The 25,853-nt window shown below is 41.5% G+C and overlaps 1 protein-coding gene across 4 annotated transcripts in view; it reads right to left on the bottom strand.

Moving 5' to 3' along the window:
* Positions 1–25,853, bottom strand: part of F13A1 (coagulation factor XIII A chain) — a 102,294-nt gene that overhangs the window by 6,657 nt on the left and 69,784 nt on the right. For all 4 annotated transcript variants that reach the window (XM_080578621.1, XM_080578620.1, XM_080578622.1 and 1 more), the window contains 8 exons: positions 24,891–24,998; positions 22,489–22,663; positions 15,838–15,976; positions 9,087–9,190; positions 8,175–8,263; positions 7,058–7,211; positions 6,170–6,457; positions 2,096–2,256 (listed from right to left, as the gene is read on the bottom strand). In XM_080578621.1, the coding sequence (XP_080434747.1) occupies positions 2,096–2,256; positions 6,170–6,457; positions 7,058–7,211; positions 8,175–8,263; positions 9,087–9,190; positions 15,838–15,976; positions 22,489–22,663; positions 24,891–24,998 (1,218 nt within the window). The remainder of the gene's footprint in view (positions 1–2,095; positions 2,257–6,169; positions 6,458–7,057; positions 7,212–8,174; positions 8,264–9,086; positions 9,191–15,837; positions 15,977–22,488; positions 22,664–24,890; positions 24,999–25,853) is intronic.

The raw sequence follows: 25,853 nt of genomic DNA, 5'->3' as shown, positions 1-25,853 counted from the left end.
CTTACAGCTGGCAGATCCCAGCTGGTCCATGAAAGACTTTAAAGGGCCTTGAGAAAGGTAGCTAAGGTAAAGAAGTATCTTTGAAATCAAATTAAAGCACTATCCTGGGGTCTGCAGCCCTCCTGCAAATATTTACAGAGTCTCACAGTTGCAAAAAGCTGGAAAGGCTCTGGTCTAAGGGATCGCTCATGACAAATACCAATATATTGACTGGAGCAACAAATGAGACACCCACAGCTAAGCTCTCAATAGCTTTTAGCCACGTGAATTTCAAAAATAAAGTGGTATATTCAGAAGTTCTAACCCATTAGGGGCCTTACATTCTCCTTATTTCAATTGCCCATTTAGATATGTGAAGATCACTGATACATGGGGTGGATTCAAAATCAACCTGAATTCCCATATATGCAACTGAGAGCATGACCTGTATTTGCCGAGCTTATTTTTGTAACCTAATGTCAAGCTAAATTATAATAAGGTGTAATTTCCTCAGCTGCTAACTCTGACAATCTCTTCAGACCACCAGAGAAAGATCAAAGCTGTATCTGAAGACATGAGAGGAAATACGCTTTTCATTCTTCTCCCTTACTTTCACATTAAGAACTCCAATCTGACAAAATGTCCAATGAAAAAATCTGACAAGAAACCTAGGAAGATAGTTTCCTCATATTTCTTTATAAAGCACTAAAGCAAAGTTTCCTATATAAATACATATGTATACACACATGCACACATAAGCATGCTTAAAAAAATCCATCTATTAAAATTTCAGATTGTATTTACACATCACAAAGAAGCACAGAAGAAACAAACACAGTTTTACTAGAAGACATGGTTATTGCATATACTAAGCATCCTTTCTTCATAAAAGCAGGGAGGATAAACTGTTCTGAAACTGAAACTGAGGATACTGTATAAGATGTTCTGTTTACATAATGAATTGAAAGAACTCTCTACTTTTAACATTTGATTATTGAAGATGGGTATTGAAGATAGCATTTATCTATCTTGTTTACCTCCTTTCTGGAATGCTCAGTTAAACGAAAAATTGTATTTGAAAATATCAATAATCTGATCAGATCATTTCTGCAGACCAAGAAACAAACCAATTTTTTTTTCAAACTTCACTGTAGTTTTGACCTACATTCTTTAAAAAGCTTTTTTCTACATTCTTTAAAAAGCTGAAGGCTGCTGTTTCATATTACTGCATATATTATTATATGGAAAACTGAACACTTTCAAATAAATATATGGGAGACAAAAGCTGTATAAACTTAGATTCCTTTCAAGGTATTGAATTTTAGTGATCTGCATTCATGTTTATATAAAGTTTCCTGAACAGGTGTTCTGATATTATTAATTTTTTTTACTATCAGGAAAAAAAAATGATCCAAATGACATCATTCAGAGCAGGTGAAGGCTCATCACTTTTGAAAATAAGGCAGTTTATTTGGATGCCCAGTTATGAACTGAGAACTCAGCTAGACTTTTTGCAGTCTTTGCCATACAACACAGGGTCCTTGTCCTATCAGAATCACCACACTTCTATAATTTCAGAGTTACCATGCCACCAACTGCAGAAATACTTGAAACTCCACTAACAGTGCATTCACAGAGAAGCAGAAAGGAATATCATGAAAGTATGATCCTAAAGGGTGTTATGCATCCAAGTTTGGAGGAAGCTTCCACAAACTTGCACAAGCCAAGCAAATTCTTCTTAGCAGTAGTGTCCTTCATTTTTCAGCGAGAGGTATCTGTGCTGCATTGCTTTAAATATAACAGACTTTTGAAGTTGTCAAAGACTTGAGTGACTTGACTGAGTAATCTCTCTTCCACGCTCTGAATTCCTCCAGCTTTCTCAGATTTTTTCCCCTCCTTCCTCCACTGAGATCACTTTAGTTCTCTATTATAGGTGATGCTGTCAGCCTCAGTCTTTAATGTAGGCTACTCAGGCTAACATACATATACACCGTCATACACTCCAGCTGGTAACTGAAGGTCTAATGTGCACACACACAGCCCCCTACCCCAGAAGCCAACCAACAGCCCATGCACAGCATGGTGGTCAGTCCCCTCCACCACAGCCATGAGATACCTTGATCCGCAGGGAAGGAATTTCCAGGACCGTTGCCTTCTGGGCAGCCAGGATCTTCCCTGTTTCGTTGATCCGTGCTGTCACAAAGAAATGAAAGGAGGCTTGGTCCAGCAGGTCACTGAGGTACTCGCTTGATGTGATGATAACATCGAAAGCACTAGCTATGGAAGAAAAAGAAAAGAAAAAATGCATCTGAAGCAATCTAATGGCTAATTGCTCCTCCTCTCATGGCAGTTACATGAGTATCTCAGAGAAAGGTGGTCCAGCACCAAAGAAGGACTTTTCTTCTCTTGCCCAAACTACCTTCATTTCTTTACCTCACCATTCCCTGTCTTGTTCCCTCTCTTTGCAATTAGGCTGCTCCCTGAGGCAGCGGCTGGGTTTGTGTACAGCCTCTGCCCATTGCCTGTCACCACAGGCCCAGGCCACTTTGGAAGGTTCCCAGCCACTACAAAATAAGTGAGAAGCAACACTGGCAATAATTAGCTGCTGGACAGAAAGGTCTAAACCAGTTTTTGAGTGCTGTCCTTGTACATTTTTGCTTTTTCACTTTATTCCTGTACTTTCTCTGCCTCTCTTCCCTGCAGAGAGATGCCATCAGCAATGCCATCAGAGCAGCAATTTAGGGATGTGTGGACTACCTGGGAGACTACCTAGCTCTCCAGGACGTCTGGATAACTACCTTTGTCCTACACTGGACTTGCCTGCAACATTTAGTAAGCAGGGCCTCCTGTCGCCAGCACACCCTCCAGAGAGCTCTCGTGCTCCCTGACAATAATTATTGGAAGGAACAAGTCCCCCTGGGCTAGATGGTTGAGATGCAGGGAATCATTAATTTTAACCATATTGAACTGCAATTCCCAGGCCAACAATGGTGTGAGAATGTGATGCAAAGAAGCAGATCTGCTAACTAAGTGACCAGGCAGAATATATAGATCTGGAGCTCTTGCCTCTATAAACATTCATTATAGCCCTAGTAAACATATCAAGATCTCCCATCTGTTAACTATGATTATTACTGTTATATGTTATTTGTATTGTATTTGTGACATACACTGTACACACTGAGATAATTGAACTCAGTTGGGTAAATCACATTCACCCCTTTTCACTGTTTTGATCCACTCACATCAAAAACAGTTCCTTGATTTGGTTTCAAAGATATTCCCTAGGTAACCACCTGACGTGGATTTACCAGGCCAGCCTTAAATTTGCTTGATGTACTCCCCCTCCCTCCCTATCACTCTGTATCTCTTTTAAAAGAATTTCCCATAATGCCACAAATCGTAAATTATAAATGAGGCAAGGTATTTTTCATCCATGTAAATAAATAAATAAATTAGTTACAATCTAAGTGGAATTTACTTTACAGTGGAAGGAAAGAAATTTTTCTGTTTAAATTTAATCATTGCAGGAAAAAAAAAAAAAGAAAAAAAAATAATAGACTTCCATTTCCTTAGCACTGGCTGTGTTGGTAAGATGCCAGTACCACTCATTGCACCTGGGAAAGCCAGGGGAGACACAACACCAAGCTGCTTTACAGCCTCTCAAAAAATAGAGAAAACTAAATATAACTGAATAGATGTGAGAGCACCTTTGAAGGCACTGGAAGGTTTAAGCTATTCAAATACTCAAAGGTGTTTTCAACCCACACAGTTTCTTTAATCATTATTCTGAAAATCGTGCGTTCACTTCCTGTTTGAAAACCTAGTTTGCTTCATCTTTCAGTAGCACAGTCTGGAAGAATGCCTTTGACGCTTCTTTATTATATTGTAATAGTTTGATACCTCCAGATACATTTACCCTTAGTGCCATGAATGAAGCCTACAAATTCTGCTCGAGTGCCTCAGGAGGTATCCTACCGCAACACCTTTGACAGACTGTTCTCACACAGCTGCAAATGATCACGCTGCCTCCCTTCACACTGCCCATCTGCTCTGACATGATTCCTGCCTTCACACCCTTTTTCAAGGCAAATGCAAAAGAATACATGTTCGAGTGTTATGTACCACCATCAGAGATAACTTGTGAGGGATTTTTTTGTCCTGTTGCTGGACAAAGTGCTGTGCGAGTTGATGACTGTAGTTCAGCTATGTGTTAATTTCCACTTTGAAAGATGGTGGAAAGATGGTTTAATACCTTAAAATGTCACATGGGCCAGAGACAGTGATGGGGACACACTTCTCTATACATACAAAATAAAAATAAAAACAGAAGTCATGTCCTGGTCTCTTAGGTGCATCTCTCTGGTCTGTGTTCACTCACTATTGGTCAATTTAGAGTTTACAGCACAGATTCAATAAGCTTTTCAGAAACCATTTACTTAGAAAAAATGAATGATGAGGCTCAGTGATGCTTAAAATATCACCTATTCATTTCACTTCTCGCACAGTGGAGACAGATGAACCTCAACACACTACAGAAGCTGTATTTTAGGTGGTAATAGCTTACAGAGACCTTTAGTGCAAGAGCACTTTAGTGTAAGTCCCAGAACCAAGCACAAAGCAGGGCCTGAAGGTGTAGTAGGTATTTACACATCTTCTACAGTATGGCTGAATTCTCCCCACCATATACGTGGTACAGAATTTAGACTAAGCAGTTAAAATTGATCTTTTTACTGTGTTTAATCATGTCTCCAAAAGTTTTGCAGTATTTCAAATCAAATATTTAATAACTGATGCATGTCAATATCAAACCTCACAGTGTGTTTTCATAGGCTGTGTTGGAACAACTTAATGCAACCCAAAGACAGCCCATTTCCAAACTATCTGCAAATGAGTTGGAGGAGTTACAAAGAACCTGAAAACAAGCAGCAGTCAGAGCTTTGAGGTAGACTAGAGGTGGAATTTTTATCTTCACCTGCAGATCCCTATAAATGGACACCTAGCTTATGGAGATTAATCAACTCCAAATCAAAATGTGCAATTTTAGAAAACACTTAAAGTGAGGAAGAAAGAAGAGGGGCAAAATGGGGAACCGTGATTCCTCAGAGGCTTCTCACTGAGATGAAACTGGGCCTCTCTGAGGCGAGAGGACTCACAGAGCCTCCTGAGCTGGGACAGATAGACAGGACAGGTGAGGAAGCTCAGAGGTCAGCCAGAGATGCTGTGATCCAGCACCAGATCCAGACCAGGTGGACCACCCTATGGGCTCCTAATGTTCTGCTACTCCTGGTGTGCTCAGCAGAGATCGCTTTTGCCCAGTAGCAGCATCAAGAAGGCAAAATTGTTGCTCTTGACTTTCTCAATAGGGAACTCAAGTGGTGGATTCTAAGCCTCTCAATTAGCTTGCTTAAGGGCATGCTTTTATTAATTTTGCTGAGCTGGAGGCACTGACCCAATAGCACAGGCCTGTCAGAAGAACAAGAGATTGGCAATCACTTGCTGCTGGAGAAGCCAGGGCTCTGAAACCAGCCTGCTCCATAGTTCTGGAGAACAGCAGATCCTCAGCACTTACTGTTTTCCAAATGGGGCTGCCATGGCTGCCATGAAATAGGTTGGTTACATCCAAAATAAAAAAAAATATCCCTCTTTCCTACTTTAAGCAGTGCAAACTCCTGCCCTAAGCCATGTGAGCCAGGCTGCCAGGAACTGTTTTTCTCATGAGAAGAAGGAGGCAAGATCTCCCTGCCACAGTCCAGAGGGCACTGGGAAAAGCAAACGCTGTATATGGAAAGAACTCACCTAACTTCAGGGTGCATGTGCAGCTGACAAATACCCCTGATGTGATGTATAGTGGCACAATCTAGTTATAGATACACATTGTAGATTGCTGTAAATATACAAATCCTGAATGACCCTGTCCTCCAAAGCCAGATGGACACTTGGAACAACTCAGACATGCAGCTCAGTATAGGAGAGCATTATGCAAGGAGCAACAGCCTGAAGAAAACAGCCTCATCTCTAAATGACCCTGCTGTCAGGGCCAGAGCTGGAAGCAGGGCTTCCTGATACCCGATGGTATATCCTACCCCTAGCTACTAGAATTGGTTCTATCCATGGACAGAGAGACACTGGTGACAGTGACATAGATGAATAGAGCTAGCAGATTTGAAAACAACTATGTGAGTCTTACACATAAGGGGTTCCAGTTTCACACTGAAAGAATGTTTCTTGAATTCATTCTTTGTGACTCCTGTATAAAACACTATGTTGCCTGAAAGGTATGTAGTAGCAGTGTAGAAGTTGCGGCTCTTGTTCCTGAATGTTATAGTGACTTTAAAGTCACTGCCAAGGACTGCCTTTTGCACTTGGAAGTCCATCTCAACATCCTTCTGCGGCTGATACATGGCATCTTGGGTACTTTGCTTTTTAACACCATACATAACAGCGGTCTCCAAAGCCAGTCTTTCCTCCTCCGAGCCTAGAAACAAAAAACAAACAAAAAAAATTAAGAAGAGAAGCAGGAGTAGTGCATTAGTCCACTCACAAGGATTCATTTTCCACAACTTTTGGTAGTTGTAATGAATGGATGAGGACAGTGAATGTTCTTGTGGTAAAGTTAGTATTAGGAGAACTTCACAACTTCCAAGCGAGATGGGTCTTAAAGATTCAAGCTATATCCAAGAAACTGATGTAGCTTAATTGATAATAATGGAACTACACTGATTTACTCCATGCAAACATCTGACCTTTTTTGTCTCAAGCCTGAGAAAGAAATGTCTAAACAGCTGTGCAGAAAGCCTTGAATTGTTTTGTATGCTCAAGCTACTTCATGATTGCCCTTTGTTTTCACTATAGCTTACTCAGCCTGAAGCATTTCTGACTAGCAAACAAAGTTTGTGCTCTTATCAAGGCATCTGCAGTGTTGCTGGGGTGGAGCTAGAAAAAAAAAAAGAGTTCCAGAGGGCAAGTCAGCAGCTTTCCATGCAGCAACCTCAGTGCCAGAGGTCTGTAAATTTACAGTTCAAGATCTGATTGAGGTAAATCTTTGTTGGTATGGTCCCACCCCATTTCAGGTTACCTTCTTGGAACTTGTACTCTTCAGTAATCTCTACCATTTCATCACTCCCGACTCCTTTGGTCACAATCAACTTCCCAATATGGGTCGTGTCAATTTTTTCTATAATTTGGGCTCCATTTTTTTCCCTTCTTGAGTAAACAACATCACTATTCACCTATAAAATTAAACCAAACAGGATTGAGATGCATGGAAGTATAGAAAGCAAGGGAAGCCATTCTAACTCCCACCAAAACAATGAAATATCAGCTTGAAGTCCCACTAATTATTCACACTGAAATCCCATGTTTAAAAATAGACATATGCTACAATGATGACTAGATGCATTTTAGTTTTTGCAACTCCAGAACAATAGCCTTTGTAAACCTGAGTAGGCTGCAGAGATAGCATTTGGACTTGGGGATCATGATTACATATTCCTTACATCAAAAAGTTTATGCCAGAGAGGAACAGTTCATAGATAAAATATCCTTATTCTCTTCTGTCCAAAACTATATACAATTCAGTTAGAGAGAGACTTGCTCTACATCTGTTGCAGTTCTGGGCACACCAGCTCTGGTGGTGCAAGAGGTTAAAACACCAGGTCAGGCTCTCTCACTGTTCATGGAAATATACCCTTCTCAGATCTACCAAACTGCCCATGTGACCACTCCCTGACATGCTGCAGCCAAAAGGAAAGTGGTGAACAAGGACCTCTTTAAAGTCACCACATTTTGACTGAAATAAGCAAGGAAGCCTTAACATAACCAGGTTTGCTGGCAAGCCGGAGAAGGAGGTCACAACTCACAAGGGATGAAGATGAGTATCTAGAGCTAGTGACTCATTTCCCAGCATATCTGGAATCTGGGAAGGATAGAAGACTACAGCCTGAAATTTGACTAGAACAGCTTTTTCTGCTTACTACATTGGTGAGCAGAGATTAGAGAAATCTCTGTCATTCATTAGAGCCATATCACACCTACTGGCCTACATGTAAAAATATAATTATGAGATTTGTTTTAAACTTGGTGCATATATCAAATAACTTCTCAATCCACAAATTGCAGTGGAGCCCTATCTTCTGTCTCACCTATTGTCCCACTGATACCACTCAATGAACTAAATTTTTTCAAGTATGTACCTCAGCAAAGACAAAAGGAGCATCAAATTGGAAGCAAACGTGACCATGTTTAATGGCTTGAACTGAAGCTGGGCCACACCTGTACATACCTGTGGGGGGGGGAAGAAAGATAAAGTGAAAGTTATTTTTATAATTAAAAAAAAAGTAAAAATATTATACTTTCTCAAAGAAAAAGAATCCTTGGGTTTTGGTGAACACTTTCAATAGTTTACTGGAATTCCTGACCAAGAAGTGAAAAGCTTCATTTCTGTTGCCAGCCCTCTAAACAACACAGACTTAAGTCTGAAACTATATAATGACTTGGTACCTTAGTGACATAATGAAGCCCACTGTAAGTCTCAAGTACTTGAAATGAAGCTAAAGCTGGTTTTGGTTATAGCAGATAATTTTGGGAGAGATCAGTTAATCTATAGACTGAGAAAGATCTCACTTCAAATCTGCTAAAGATGTCTTTCAAGAACTGGAAAATTAAAGACTGGGAAGAAACAGCAGTGGCTTTTCACTTTTTCTCTCCTGCCCACAGCCTGCTCAGGCAGTTTAACATGGGATGCAGAAACTGGCTGATACATAAATGAAAGAGAACTCATTTGATCAGGCTCCTGTATAGGTTCTCTAAAAATTTGAAAGCCATCTTTCAGCAATGGAACTACATCTCTTCTGTACGAAGCAGGACCCTTCTCATGCAAGATTTTGTGCACGTGTGTCATGAGCAGTGTTGCAATAAGGACAGATCTATTTTAGAGCTCAAAACAGTTCAGGAGAAAACCCTGAGTGAAGTTGAGTGTGGTTATCTGGTTAAAAGTTTGTCACAGGCAACATGCTGGCACTGGGTCAGCTATTGTCACCTCATCATTTGCCACAAAGAACCCAAGTGTTGGAAAGAGTGCTAAGGAGGACTTCAAGCAATATTACCATCACTGGTTTCTTGGGGTGTCCCATCAACAGCCTGCCATCCTCCAAAACCAACAGGAAGATCAGGTCTGGTCATCCAAGCTTCATTCCAGCAATGATAGTTCCTTATAAGAGATGAGACCAAAATATTAAATTCTTGGAAAGAAGCATAAACACCAAAATAAACCTGAGTCTTTATGATCTGCCATTGCTTCAATAGCAACACGGGCCAATTTAGATGTGAAAAAGTCTGCTCTTTTTAAAGAATATATTTTGAAGTCTAACAGTTTGAGATCTCTCAGTTAAAACATGAAAATCCTTTGTTATAAAATCTTAAGTTTAAGATGACTTTTTATTCTTCTATTGTGTGCTGAATGCATATATCTCTGAGAAAAGATTCTAGTGCTTGGAGTTTGTTGGGGTATATGAAGAATTATACACACTACAATCTCTTTCCAGCCAGATGTCCCTAAAAATGGAGCTGTGAGATGGCTATAATCTTTCCTATCTGTGGAGGCTACCTCCACTTCAACCTGCTCTCCAAATCAAGCTTTGAATCTTCTTCAAGCCGTTGAAGCTTGTTCTGCTTTACACCTAGTTAAGACTGAAGCTTTGGTACCTTCACTGAAGAGATTTCAGGATCAACTCAACAGTATAGTGTGTAACTTTGTTTTCATGGTTGATAACAAACATGCTCAACTGGTTTCCATGTTGTTTGAGAAAAAGACCTCACACAGGCTTATAAGACCATACTCACTGTGGATTTCTTATAAGGCCTTCCCAGTCTTTCACACCAATGAAAGAGGGCAAATCTAGAATGCACTGCTTTCCGTAACACCCACCTCTTACAATCATGCACCAGGTGTTCAAAAAGCCTTTAGAGACCAAGACAGTACTGCTGGAAGGTGTATTTATCAGAGTGATTAATCTATGCACTCAGTCTATAAATGCCCTAATTTGATAGGATGCTCACCAAACTAAAAAACACATGACAGCATCATCCCAGTCTGCCCAGAATGTTTCAAAGATAAATGGACAAGACAAAACTTGTCACTCTCTTCCTGCAATGTTACCCATGCTCAAGGGAGAGCACAGGCAAAGAAGAAAGGCAATGTACAAAGAGGGTCTTGCAGTAAAGCCAGCAAAGTGTTTTAATTTCATTACTGCAGGAAAAAAAGAAGAGAAGGAAGAAGTAGAGAAAGGGGCAGTTTTGCTTGCAAATTATACACATCTGACAGCAGACATGAATAAAGTTACACCTGTGTAGCTGCTGATACAGCCCCTAGTACATGCAATGATATTAGCAACAGAAATGGGGATTGTTAATCTCTGACCATTTCATTAATAATAGGTGAAAACCAGCCACAAAGCAGAGTCAGAAGGATCTGAAGCTTGTCTAACAAGACTTTTCAAAGTGGAAATGAAAGCTTGGATCAGGGTAAAACTTGTCAGTTAGGAGAGTTAATGAAGCACCACTACAGAAAAAGGAATTATTCAAGGAAAATGACGCACACTCAGAGAATTTTTGATGCTGCTGAGAGTAGTCAATGCTGAATCATGCTCACGGAGCTTAGCTGAGGGATGGGGATGCACTTTATGGTAGGTGGGTTTTTGAAAGCTGTTACGCCAGCATGTGAGAGACAATTCCTGCCCTGAAGCACTCACTGGTTCACTTTGAATCAAACTTAGATGTATCACTGGCTTTATGTTCTACAAAAGAACAACCTGAAGAGCAGGCAGGAGGGAAAGATGATATAATCAAGGTGCAGGGTAGGGGAGATGGGGAGAATAACACTGTGGAAAAAAAGTAACTCTGCTTCAATTCTGTAATTAGATAATGCAGTATCTTATCTTTCTATATTCTCCCTAGGGGATAGGGCCTTTTTCTCACTGGTTTCTATTGATGTAGTGTTGAGTGCAACAGGACAGCAATCCTTCTAGGTCTGCTGCCACGCAAATAATACACATCAGGATATTGAATGTGAATGGACAGAAATGCATTGTTTGTAAAGCACAAACATTACAGAAAGGAGGATGAGGGGAATATTTCCCCCTCCAAAATGTAGCAGAAAATTCACTTTGGTAGAAATGAGCACAGCTGAGGATCTGGTTCTGAAACCATAATTTGTTAAACTGAACCTGTTGTTCTTGTACTCTACAGCAATCCTGAGACATTAAAGAAAACAAGAATGGCTATACAGATCAATGTAGTGACCATTAAATATTTACAGAGATAATTACGAATAGACTAAACAAAGCAATGGGGAAATTAATAAAAGATGACCGGGTGGGTTTTATGCCTGCAAGACAATTTAAGAAGGGTACTTGGTATTGCTTATGAGGCAGCCACATGCTGGAAACAGTTGCTGCCCTTTCATCAGCTAATAAGCTTGGGCATTGGGATTGAGATAGACATTGAGAGAAAAGTGAGTTGGAAATGAATGGGAAAGCAGAGGTCTCAGAAAGGCTCTCTCCACAGGACATGGGTGAATACACATGGGCCTGGGTGACTTCATGCAAGTTTCTGCTGAGGTACTGATGTTGGTCTGCTTGAACATCACAATAGGAGTGAGTCTTGATTTCCATCCAAGAGAAAGATTCTTTAAGTGTCTTTCTATCATCATTAAGAAAGACAAGGAGAACAAAGTAAGGGGACAGAGGCAGTACTGATGGGCCCAAATCCGGCCAGCTTTATAAAAATAACTTTTTGCAAAGTCTGTGTAATTCTGTATTTGTGTTTTGTTGTTGTTCTTTCTTATCCCGAGGGAAAAAAATGCTCTTTAATAAAAATAAATAAATGTCAGATAGCATTCAGAGGGAGCCCCACACTCAGAGATGGATTGGACTGAAAATTCTGGCTCCAAGTGCTCCTGAAGTCTGAGGGTATTTAAAACCTGAAGACAGATCAGCATCAGCAGTACAAGGCAATAGAAATGATATATTAATAAAGAAAAGGAGCTTTGTTTCTAGTTTGCAAGAGATTATAAATAAAAGTGAGAAATCCATTAAAAAAATCATTATGAATCCCTTGACCTTGTCCTCTTAAAAATAATATAAAAAAATGTAAAAGAGACATTAAGAATAAAACCAAGGTTAAGACATGAGCCATATAAGAGTCTGCATGTGGGCAACCATGGAGTGTTACAGAGTAATGAAGAGAAAGGACACAAAGGAGAAATGAAAAGAGGTATGTAATATATTAAATTATGCCCAAAGGGTTATGTGCACCATGTACTAATAAATGCATCATGAGGATAAAAAGGAATGAACAAGGCAGTTCAAAAAGTAATCACAGAAAAAAAAAAAAGGCAAATGGAGGATGGGAGGACAAAATGCTGGTGTGAGGTTGCATATGGGTTTCAGTGGAACAAGGATGACTTTGAATGATCTGTCCCTGCCCCGAAAGAATGGAAAAATACAGGACTGAATTCAGAAGCCTTGGAAAAGAGCTAGGAAAAGGAGAGGTAGGAAAGTACAAGGAAATGTCAAAAGTGGGTGAGAGTTGTTTCATGAATCAGGTTAGGAGAAGGGGAGAAGAAGAGGAGGTAAGATAGTGAAAGTCTGAAGCATGGCAGTGATCCATTACTGGGTATACACAGTCTGAATGGTGAAGCATCCAGTCGTTGGATCTTGCTTCACATCATTTTTAGGTAGAGGTGATTTCAGATGATTGACTGTTCCTTTACAGTTCTGTTAGCCATAGGAGGACTAGCCGCATGAGAAATACTGAGGTCCTGCTGCCACACAGATCAGATGGAGCTTAGCAGACTGGGAATCCCTAAGGATCCTGAGAGGAACGAACAAGTCAGACAGTAGGACCACAACCCTGGACTTCAAGAGAGCAGGTTTTGGCCTGTTTAGGGTCCTGCTTGGAAGAATTCCATGGGAGGCAGTCCTGAATGGAAGAAGGGTCCTGGAGAGCTCATTGGTTTTCAAGGATCACCTCTTCCAAGCTTAAGAATGGTCCACCCCCATGTGCAGGAAATCAACCAAAAGTGGCATGAGGCCTGCGAGGTGGTCTGAACTAAACTTAAACATAAAAAGAGAGTGCATGAGTGGAATCAGGGACAAGTTACCCAAAAGTAACATAGAAACGCTGTCTGAGCATGCAGAGACAAGTTTAGGAATGACAAAATACAAATCAGAGTATATCAAATCAAACAGATGTGAAGGGCAACAAGAAAGGCAAGTATATTGGTAACAAAAGGAAGACTACAGAAAACATGGGTCCACTGTTGAATGAGGTAGCAGCCCTGGTGACAGTGGACTAAGAAAAGTCAAAGTACTCAATGTATTTTTTGTCTTAGTTACTGCTAAGATTTACCTTCAGGAATAACAGGCATCTGAGCCCACTGTGGAAGGTCTGGTGCAATGATACTCTACCACCCGTTGAGGAGGATCACAGAATGGTTAAGGTTGGAAGGGACCTCTGGAGATCAACTAGTCCACCCTCCCTGCTCAAGCAGGGTCACCTAAAGCATATTGCACAGGATCTTGAATATTCAAGATTCAGGCAGGCCTTGAATATCTCCAGAGAAGTAAACTCCACAGTCTCTCTGGGCAATCTGTTCCACTGCTATATCACCCTCACTACAAAAAGCAAAGAATCAAGTTAGGGAATATTCAGACAAATTCTGTGGATACACACAAGTCCAATTGACCTGATGGGATGAACCCACAAGTTCTGAGGGAGCTGGCTGATGGCACTGTGAGGCCACTCATATTTGCCTTTGAAAGGTCTTGGTGATTGGATTGGTTCCTGAGGACCTTAAGAAAGCAAACAGCACTCTTCAAGAAAGAGAAGCAGCAGCATCCAGGGAACTACAGATTTATGAACCCCTTGATCCCTGGGAAGGTGATAGAGCAAATTCTTCTGGAAAATGTTTTCAAAAATACTAAGGACATGATGCCTGGCAGTAGTCAGCATGGATTTACAAAGGGGAAGCCATGTCTGACCAACCTGATCACCTTCTGTGATAAAATGACTGAATGGGCAAGGGGAGGCCAAGCAACAGTTGTTGGTTATTTTTTGTTTGTCTGTTTTGTCTTTAGCACTGTTTTCTGTAACATCCTCATAGACAAACTACTGAAGTATAGAGTAGGTAAGTGGACAATGAGGTGTACTGAAAACTGCTGGGTTCAGAGGGTTGTGATCAGTGGCATGAAATCCGCCTGGGGCTAGTCACTAGCTGTGTGACTAGGGTCAATGCTGGGTCCAATACTGTTCAACATCTTCATTAATGGCCTGGATTATGTGACCGGCTGCACCTTCAGCAAGTTTGCAGATACAGAAAACTGAGAGGAATAGCTGATACACCAGAGGTTGTACATCAGAAGAGGCTGAGAGGGCTGGGACTGTTTGGCCTGGAGATGTAAAGTTTCAGTGGTAGTCGGACCTTCTAATCAGGTATAATATGGCTCTAATCAAGTGTAAGTAACTGATTAGAAAGAGAGGGTGCTTGAGGGGAAGACAAAACCAGACTCTTCTCGGTGGCCCCAAAGACAAGACAAGAGGTAATGCACAGGAAATTTTGTCTGAACATACGGAAACATTTTTACTGTGAGTATCTGAACACTGGCACCAGTTGCCCAGGGAGCTTGTGGAGTGTCCATCCTTGCAGGTTTTAAAAACCCAGGTGGAAACAGACCTAAGCAAACTGCTCTAGCAGAACTTGCTTTGAGCAGAGTACTGGACGAGATGACTTTCAGAGGTCTCTTCCAGTGACGGTGTGATATAGGCTACAGATGTAAATGAACCTTAGATTGCATTTTGGTAGCAGATTATGGAAATTACTTAGTTACAGCAACAGGTTCAGTCATTTCATCCACCACAGAATGGATTTATTACAGTTTTAATATAAAGACTTCCAGGGATTAAGTTGCTAATGAAACAAGCTGATGAGCAGCTATGCTGATGAGGTGAAGATATCATTGACACAAATCAAGTATATTAACACTGAATAGGACAAGTATCTCCTGAATATAGCAATATATACAGAGGTCACATTCACTGCTTCACTCTGAGGAGGAAAGGCTTGAAGCCCAATAACCCTCACATAATTTTTACTGAACAGAGCATATAATCAATATGTGCTACGCTTCTCCTGTCAGACAAGAGACAGTAAGAGTTGGAGGAGAAAGGCAGAGGACTGTCTTCTCCAAAATTATATGTAGATTCCATTTCTTGTTCCCAGGGAGTTTTCTTTCTATAAATCTGGTGATAGCATTTCAGTAACTTGTGTGATAGCTTGGCTTGTTTCTTTTTCAACTGAATTTGGATTTAAATAACTGGATTTATTTGGAAAAGTACCCATTTGTGGCACTGACTTGTAAAAATGTAAAAAAGAGCTTACAAATATGACAACTGGGTGGAAGCAGAAGAAGAAGGGTGCTTTTCCATAAATATTGAGTTATCTCTTTGTAGCTAGCTCAGGACCAATGGAAGTGCTCCTTTCCACTTTGAGGACCAGCCTGGCCTTAAGGAGCACAAAGTCATTTCAGGTCTCCTTCAGTGTGGTTAAATGTGCGCTACTGAATGGTACTATTAGTAGTGATCTCACAGATCCCCTAGGGCTTGTCTCTTTATATGACAAGCACTTCACTTTCACCTGCCTGTCAGCAGTCCATTCATTCTATTTTCTGTAAGCTAGCAAAGGTCTTTAATGAAAAGAGAAATAAATAAACCACAAACATTTCTTCTCTCTCTCTCATTTTTTTTTTTTTTACTACATGTACGGTTGACATATTAAAGGTATTTGCCAGGAGAACTCACCAGATGGAGTCTTTTGTCAATTTGGCATCCACTTGCCCTTCGTCATCCAGAAAGAAGTCCAACTGTAGATTTGCATTGTTGTCATGGGCAGAAGAATAGTTGGTAATGAGTCTTGCAGGTATCCCCAGGCACCTCAGAACTGTGGCAAACAGAGAAATGTAATGAGGACAAATATGAGGAGCAAATCCTGTGCTCACGGATGACAGGATAAGTAGAGAGAAATTATTAATAACTGGAATAAAATAGGAAAACTCAGTCAAATCAACCCAAATTATTCCTCCTATCTGCCTTTATATAGAATATTTTAAATATTTTATTTGGCTCCACAATGATGAGCAAAGATAGGTAGTTATACAATCACTATAACTTAAGCACCCAGTTACTAATGGTTTTCAAATAGCCCTGCATACTGACCACTCTGTAGCTTTTCAGGGCAAACCTGGATGCAATGGGTCTACTACATGATCAAATGTGGTATGAAGAAAAATAAGTCTGAGATTCCAAGAAATGCAGAATATATTAGGTCTCCCCGTACCAGTAAGCCAGGAGAATCAGGAGAGACTGTGCTAAAACGAAGATGAATTGAAAATGTCTCCTTGTAGTTGACTTGGAGTTTCCCTGTTTGACATGTGCTATCAGAACGGATCTGGAGAATACAAAGAATAAAGCAGAAACTGATTGCTAACAAGGGGGAAAAGCTGTATTATTTGCAAGTGAAACATCAGAGTCTGAACAAAATGCATTACAGAATTTGTATCGATTGCTAAGTAATAGTATTTTCGAGTACTTTGGAATCAACAGTCCCTTCCCACAGAAGATCTTAAAAGGAGGATCAAAAAAAAAAAAAAAGCCTCCTACCCCTAAATCTCAGATCATCACAAAGTAGCTGATGACTCTTTTCTCCAGTTGCCACGTGGTAAAGTTGGGGTATTGAAGGAATGAAAGACACGGACTCCTGATGGCTCTTGAACAGGAGACATTTATTGCCACTTTTCACAACTACATATACTTTCCCAATAGCCCCATGTGCTGTCCACATGCCCAAATCTGTCATACAATTGGTTAGAGACCCTCAGACACGCGCCTCGAGCCAGCCAGCAATTGGCCACTGCCCAAAGCTCATCTTTAACACTGTAGCCAATTTACTTTATCTCGACCTTGCTCAAGTTTTTGTTTCTACCGCTTGTTTCCTCATTATCTCTAATTCAGGGACATGTGAAACAGCGCAAAGCCACCTGTGAATTCCTTTCCCACAGGGTATGTGGAAAAGCTATGGCTATATCTGAAGTACGGCAGTACATCATTAGAATTCTGGTTTGTGGTGCACCCTGGCTGATAGGAACAGACATGGGGCACAGCCTCAAGGAGAAAGTGGGGCTGCAGGGTGACATATCATCTCAACTTGTTCAGATGAAAGATGATTTTCATCCAAAAAAAGTTAGAACCATAGAATCATAGAAAAATTAAGGTTGGAAAAGACCTTAAAGATCATCTGATCCAACCATCCCCCTACCACCAATGTCAACCACTGAACCATGTCCCTACGCACCAGATCCAACCTTTCCTTGAACACCCCCAAGGACAGTGACTCCACCACCTCCCTGGGCAACCCATCCCAATGCCTGACCACTCTTCTGAGAAGAAATGTCTCCTAATTGTTTTAATTGTTGAAGAGAGTGCTCTTTGTTCAATTCTTTGTTTTAATCGTTGAAGAGTAGGGGCATGACGTTTCCATTTTTCCACTCACTAGGGACATCACCCGAATGCCAGGACTTTTCAACTATGATGAAGAGAGGCTTGGCAACTCCATCAGCCAGTTCCCTCAGGACCCTAGGATTCATGTCATCAGGACCCATAGACCTGTACCTGTTTAGATTCATCAGGTGGTCTTGAACCTGCTCTTCATTTACAGTGGGTGGGACTTTGATCCCCCAGCCTTCATCCACATACAGGTTCAGGGAAATGAAAGACTTGGGAAGCCCATATACCAGGGCAGACGGAGGCAAAGAAGTTGCTGAGTGCCTCAGCCTTCTCCATGTCTGTCGTTACAAATTACTCAGATATAGAAACTCACTCCTAATAAAAGAAATTAGCCACCTATAATTGTTTACACACTACTATTTTCACCCCCCAGTCTATTTTCACAAATGTTAAAGGTGCATGGTGGCCCTTGGGGACTCCTCCTGTCACCCCAACGCAGCAGCCCGAAGGGAGCTGGGTCCTCTCTTGTGCTCTTCCTCAAGGCTCTGTGCAGAAGGGATGCCACCTCTTGCACAAGGGCTAGGGGATGGGAAAGAAGCACTCATGCAACCCCTGAGAATCGGCAACAGAGTTCTTTATTGCCGGGACATTTTGCAGGTGAGCCTGCAGGATGTCCGTGGTGTTTGCTGGCTCCAAGCTAATGCTTGGGATGGAGCCTGAGTGACAACGAGTAGGAAGCTTGCCGGCCCCTGCTGCGATGAGGTTGGTGTGCTCTGATGGCACAGAGCAAAGACATTCTGTGGTAGTCCCAGGTCTGATCTGGCAGAGGTGGATCCACTTCCATCGGTTCCTCCACCTCTTCTTGTGGACCCAGCTCCATGGGCTCCATGGTGTTTGGCAGAAGGACAAGCCAGTCCTTGCCCAGGACTGCCCAAAGGGGATGCCTTCCATCTGGAATGTTTTCAGGCCTGGATGCCAAACCAGGGGGTCATCCAGTTCCTCGTTTATGTCCCATGCCACTGTCCAGTTCTTTTCCATGCATGGATTCAACACTGCCATCTGTTTTATGGTCATAGCTGGGTCCCATGCTGCGTTCCAGACGATAGGCACACCTCTGCTCCCCATGGCTGTCTGCCTGACACTCCTGCCTTCGCTCCACACCACCACTGCACCAATGGTTAGGCCCAGGCCCCCTGCCGCTGTGTGTTTGAGGGGCCAGCCTGTTCCCTGCATCGCTGCGGTGCCAATGATATCGCTTATATGTGTCTGTGGGCTGGGTGCCACAGGTCCCTCAGGCACTGGTGTCTTTTGTGCCGCAGGCGCTTTCCCTCTGCCCATGACACTTCTCATTAGCTGCCTTCCTTCTCAGTGCTTCCTCGGACTGCATCGCTGTCCTCACACTGAGGAGGGCTGCCACTCATCTTACTCCTTCTAGCCTTCTTCCTGCCCCATACGCTCACTCTCAGAGGACCCAGTAGCTAAGCAAGTGTTGGGCCAGCTGCAGGGGTCCTGTTTTATAGGGCCTGGGGCAAAGGCGGGGCAGTGGTGGCCACTGTGACCTCAGCAAGCCTCTGTGATGGAGTGGCCCACGTGTAGCCAAAGGCAGCTGTGTTGGGAGCGGCCTGGAAGATGCCCTCACATGGAAGAAGAAGTAGGATTGGGGGGCTGAGGGCCCCTTTTCTGGGGCTGGCTCTTTGGATTATCTCTGTGCCCTGCAGTACACCCTTTTATAAACCAAATGCTTGATTCATTGGGGGGGGGTTGGATCTTCAGCAGAGAGCAGGGTCCTCTGGTGGGAGTCATTAAATATTCCTCAACCTCTCAGTAACACAACAGCATTGAAATGAGTAAGAGGAAGGAGACTGAAGTGCTAAATGGGAGAAACTTTTGTTTTGCTTTAGCAAAACCAGAAACAGCAGTCAGGGTGTCTGATCAGCAGCCTTGTGCCCTCATCAGGAGAGATCAAGCAAGCAGGGTTGGTCTTGTGTCCTAGCCTGCCAGGGCAACAAGAGCCACAGTGAAACACCCACCTGGATTTTGTTTTAAGTGGGAGCAAAAGGGGCAGGATAATGAGAAACTAAAAACTTCTCTCCCTTCAACTGGATATCAGAATGTGACTGAACTCGTCCTGCAGAGCACCTCCACCTTGATCAGCCAAGAAACTTGTTTTCTGATTTAGGAGCCAACATGGTTCTGCAGAAAACAGAGGTGGGTTTTGTTTGTTTGTTTGTTTTTTCAAAAGGAAAACATTTAGGTTGAAAATCTTATTTTAAAATATTTCCAATGATGCAGTGTTGAACAACCCTTTCTGCTACTGCTTGGTTTTGTATATTCATTAGTGTCACTACCGTGACTCTCCATACAGAGCAGCACTGCACATTCATTTCAAGTTACTGGATGACAAATTACCTGGATGCATCCAATACCATATGTACCTATTGATTAAACTTAATTCAAGTGTCCTCCCAGGCTTCCACCACATGAGCCATCAGGGCTCACTGAAAATAATTCGTCTGACAATTTCAAGATTAATGACCATTTTTCAGAATGTTTTAGCATTTTTAACAGAAGACTATCCAGAGTGTAAGATATAGTAACCTTGGAAAGCTGGACTGATCACAACGATAAAACACTGGCAGCTGAGAATGACTTAAAACACAACTTGGAACAATACTTTAAGTTCAACATGCTTGTTCAAGCCTTTGCTGTCCTCTCTGTGGAGTGTTCAGTAGCTGGACATGTAAATGGCTATATATCAGATGAGCCACTGGACATTGTTTTAATTTCATAACGCTCACCAAACTTTATACATCTACAAGCCTTACAGTACAAAACCCAGATCTCTGACTTGACTAAATTAGCCAGCAGACTGATCCTAATTTTGCCCCAGATAGATATGCCTCTTCATTTAATACAGTAGGCTCCAGGCCTCTGTGGCATTGCCCCAGTTTCACAGTGGCCTACAAGCAAATACTGTGAAGCAGTGATTCACGACCAGTGCAGGGAGAAAGTCTGAGAACCCATACGTGTGTTTGTGATCTAGAAAAAAGCCAGAAGAGGCACTGGTAGAGAAGAGAAAGTAGCCTGTGGAAGTCACTATGATGAACTGCATCTATAAGAAACATTTGTAAGGGCCTTTTCTGAACTCATTGTGTTGTGCAGAGACTCAGGAGTATCAAGGGCAGACCGTATGACCTCAGGCAATAAAGGAAGTAGACATCTCTCAGGTTCTGTGGATGTGCATGATTGCTGACTTTCCCATGGCACCAGAAATAAAATGAATTATTTCATGTGTCAAAGGATAGAGCACCTGCCAGAGCCTCCCCAAAATAAAGCATGAACCTCTCTAGATATATGAAAGAAAAGCAGAGAAACCTGAAACTTGAAATTCTCCTATAGCTGTAAGAAGCGTGTGCCAGCAGAAGGCTGGGTTGTTGGAACAGAGCTTTATTTCTGAGGTCCTTACTGTTTTGAAAAGCTCTTGAACTACCCAAGGTAACTGAGTTATGAAATTCTGTTAACCAGACTGGAGGAAAATTATGCACTGAATGAAATACACGCATGAGGGACAGGCAAAAATAAAATGAAAACACAGAGACACTCAGGGCTGCTTGAGGGTGAAGAGCCAGTCTTGTAACATGTTAATTATGTAATTTTCACATTTGCTGCAGAAGATGGGTCATTAACATCTTTCATTTTTGTTAGAAGAATAATGTAAAGAAAAGTACAATGCTACTCCTGGGGTTAGCAACATGTGGCAATGTTGAGAGAGATGAAAAGGGGAAAGGTTTCATGGAGAGTTTTTCTGCAATTTCCTCTTCACATCTTAAATACAAGAAGCAAAGCTTAGATCTTCAGCTGTAGCTGAAAAGTACTTGATGCAAAGTAGAGCCCAAGCCTGCAAAAATACCCATTGTGTCCCCCTGGTCCTAGGCTGATCTGGTCCCTACTCCAGTTTGATACTTATATGCATGAGCTGTAGGTGCCTGTAGGGGAGATCCTCCAGGTTTAAGCTGGACTCTCACTTTTAGTTTCTCTTCAACTTCTACTGGCTGGTGCCATGAGCACAAGAACTATGTGACTGGCTCTATATTGGCAAAGGACGCTTGACGCAAGCATTGTTTCCAATGTCTGGTCCCAATTATCCACATAAAGTGCATCTTTTACACTACCAGCATCTTTCTTGACCACTATTACACTCCAATGTGTTCCAGTGTTTTAGGAGTTTTCACTTGGGATGATGCTGTTAGCAAGTGCTAGACAGAAAAAAAAAAAAAGGGACCAATCCACCAATGCTTTCCCTACATGGTTTTCAAATCTGAAATGTCTCTTTTGCTGAAACATTGGAAAAGGCTTGCTCTAGTTTGAGCAAGTGTGTTAAGACTTAACCTTGTAATGCTAGACAATTCATAAACCAGGACAACATTTTCCTGATAACTCTGGCTTACAAATTCCATAGAAAGTATTAATCGTGCTCAGTAAATAGGTGCTATGACACTGCACCTGTCTTACTAGGAACAGTTCTTGACAAGTAAGTTTTTAACCCTTCTGAAGTAGATATGCCATAACATACCCCATACCAGGTAATAGCTTCATGCTGCAGATTTAGATAACAAGCCTCTCTGTTCATCTCTGATTTCCTAACATAAATGGGGAGCATGCCAAAAGACGACCTTTCTCTCTCCCAAACTTACCCTCTGTGACTCAATGAATACATTTTACTGTACAAGTAAATAGTTAATATATCATTGTGAAAGTGCAGCCGAACTGAAGGAAATGCCAGGTATTTATGTAAAGTGCGTCTATCTTAGCCGTGTATTTTCAAGTATCTCTATTATTTACTCCTGCACATCACAGAGCCACAAAGTATTTTAGCTAGTTTAACCTAAAAGCTCATGCTGCTATCTAAGAATTGCATAGCAGTGTGCAGCTTTTCTCACTGATACTTACATGTGTTGAAGACACCAGCAAAGACCCAGCACTGGCCATATCGCACTGGCTGCTTAGAACTGTAATATTCCAAGAGGATGTCCACACTTCCTGTCCAGGCGGAAGGTGCAACCCCGTAAGTGTAGGTATTGTCCCAGGATCCAGCAATAACACCATTATCATCCCTGGAATTGATCTAAAGATAGAGAAAATGAATGTTAGGGACGACAGATACTGAACAATAAAGAGCTCTTTAAACCACCAGCTTTGTCTAAAGATAGGATGTGAGAGACTGAATATAGCTGAGTTTAGTCTAGAAATAAGACAGAAATGTTTAATTATGAAGGTAGGAAATGAACAGAACAATCTTGCTAAGGGCTGTGGTAGATTCTCCATCACCAAACAATTTTGAATCAAGGTCAGACACTTAAAAGTCACAGTGAAATTAAATCACCACAACGAGTATCCATGTTGCTAATTTAGTAAGTTTTATTAACATTAAACATGCTCACTGCTATGTATTTTTAGTAACACAATCAGTAACAAACTGCTAAAGAAGCCTCAGAAATATCAAGCTGGATTCTTTCCTAAAATCATCTGTTTTTCTGTCCACATCAGCCCAGGTATTTTAATAAAATCACTTCCAACTCACAGTGGATTGGGAGGAGAATCAGTCCACTGTTATTTTTAGAGTGGAAACTAATTCCTTCGGTCCAGCACACATGAAAACAAGAAGGAATTTGCTGTGTAGGTTTTCTGTTGGTAAGATTACACAAAAGTGTGGAGTTCTGCTGACTAATGGCTATACTGATAGACATTAACGAGCAATACATTTCCTAGCTGCAATTTAAACCAAACCAGTTGAAGCTGTGCAAAAAGCTCATTCGCTCTGTACCTTTTAATTATGTTAATGTGGAACAGCTACATGCCAGCCAAATAAATCACAATTCTCATTTAAAAGCTTTTGGCTGGATTAACTACTGTTTTATAATTAGAAAATCGACTTCCTGTGAACCTTAGAACTGAATGAATATAAGTATTCAGAGTCATAACCAAAGGGTTAAGGGGTTGTGCCCATCTCAGTGTTGTGGGAAACATGCCAGGAAAAGAGGCACTTCAAGGACAGGACAGTGTTTTGATCTTTAGGCTCTCTTCTGGCTGCAAAGAGAGGAAGAAAGGGGTAACTCTGCTTGCTCTGCAACTTCAGCAAGCCTCAGAAGGATCCCAGCATGGGGGCACGTCCCTAGATAAGCTCAGCTCTAAAATGCCACATCTTGAGCAAGAATGAGGGTAAGGAACACAGGTGGGACTTCAGCACCTCTTAGCCACTTCTTACTGAGGTCCAGAATTCAGATGGCCAAAACTCCCACCAGCTATAGCCTAATCCTGCAGATACCTGAACTCCACTTACTCCTGGAATTCCAATAGGAAACTTCTCCACCTACTTAAAGTGGCTGAGTAGCTCAAAACCTAAGTAGTATTGAAGACCCCTTTGGGTTCATAAACATTGTGGTCTTCTGCCCAGAGGACTTCCAGGGTCTCTGCATAATGGACCTTTTGCATCTACTAGCCCAGTGGTTAATGCAGCAATCCAGGTTGCATTAATCCATTCTTACTTCTGTCTCAAGAGGCCTGAAACTACATTTCTAGTATCTATCGTGAAAGAAATAACCAGGCTAAAAGACAAAGAGAAGTGACGGTGCTCTCAATCTTTCTTGCTGAAGCTATTCTACTTAACTTTGTGTTATGCAAAAATCAGGATGTGGCATTAACTGAGAGGGTGGACATCCCATTTCAATTCATATTGCAAAATGCTGTAATAAGTGGGTTAAAGGATCATTCATCTTCAGTGACCATGTTTTGTGGAGACACTACTTTAGCAGCTGGCCTGGGAGAACATCTAACAATACTGGCTCAGTTACCAGCTTATTATTCTGGGAAGCAGAAGGCATCAGTTCAGACCTCCAGAAGGCAGAGGCAAAAACTCAGCCTTTGCTTTTCACATCCTGGTTGAGACACCCACCACTGCAGATAGTGTTGGAGTCCATATAAAGTCTCTCAATTCCTCATCTCAAATTCTATCCAGTATGCTGCCTCACCATCCACGGAAGAAATACCTTTCTCAGTTATTTCAGCTACCAGAAAATGAGTGCAGTGCCACAAGAAATGCTAGCATGCCTGAAAGTGCAATGCCTAAAAGTGGCTTCTCTCCAGCGAGGTACCACTCTCAGGAAAAAGACAATGAACTGACATAAATATTTCACCTTTAGTGGAGTGAAATAAAATGCCAGACCCAGAGGTCAGGATGGAGGATTGATCTGACACCTGTCAGAGTGAGTACATGAGGGCACAAGGGCCAGTTAAACCAGCCTGGCTTTGATTAAAGAGTCACTTCTGACACTTCTTGGGCATCTATTGCATACCACTGCAGAAGCAACACGGCAGATTTTGATTGGGTTTCCACGCCCAGACAGCTCCAGTTCTGCCTTGTCCATCAGGAAAAGGCATGCATCCAGAATGTTTTCTTCAAACTAGATGAAAGGAAAGATAAAGAGAAACAGAGGAAAAGTTGAGTCACTTTTATTCTGGAAAGCCAACACAAGGCTATTTTTCATTATTATAATAGCTGATCAGTTTCAAAATTATCTGGTCAGGTCAAAGTTCTGTGTTTAAAAATACAAGTTTTCTTCTGGAATAATTGTCCATGTACAGCAAAAAATGTGAGATGCTTTAAGGGAAAAGAGTGTGCCATTTTCAATTCAATCTCAGTCTGGTTTCTAGAAGGTTAAAATGACAACATAGCCTTTCTGACAGGACATAAAATTTTAAGTGCTAACAAGTATATAATAGCAAGGTATTATTATAATAACTACAAGAAGCTAGTCTGCTTGCTAAGGACTCCATGTCCTTCACAGATTCCAGACCTGTTAATTTCAGGACTTCTCTGACATAGCCAGTACAATGCTGAGAAGCTGACCAATAAACTGTTTGCCAAAGTTAATTTGAAAACACTTAAATTTTAAACTAAGATACTAAATATGTTTAAAATTATCAAGCCAAAAGCTGATTACATTGATTAATCCCGGTCTATGGAACTTAGATATCAAAAATACCAAGTGACCTAAAGTAGTCTTCTTCAAAAATAGAGTAGAAAGGTACAGTTTCTTCGATCCAGCATGAACAAGCATGGGAATGAATTGAGGGCAGAGGTGCCTAAAGAGACCAGAAACCATTTTTCACAGAACTTGCCCTGTGATATATTTCATTTTTCTTAGGAGAAACTGCATAGCAAAGGAAAATACCTCTGTCCCCCAGAAAATGGTAGGGGACAGGGAAACATACATTATTAAAAAAAAAAAAAAGTCTTCCAGATTCACTGAAAACAC

Source organism: Anser brachyrhynchus (assembly GCF_964034855.1).
Source record: "Anser brachyrhynchus genome assembly, chromosome: 2".
Lineage (NCBI taxonomy): Eukaryota > Metazoa > Chordata > Aves > Anseriformes > Anatidae > Anser > Anser brachyrhynchus.
This window is presented reverse-complemented; position numbering and strand designations above follow the sequence as displayed.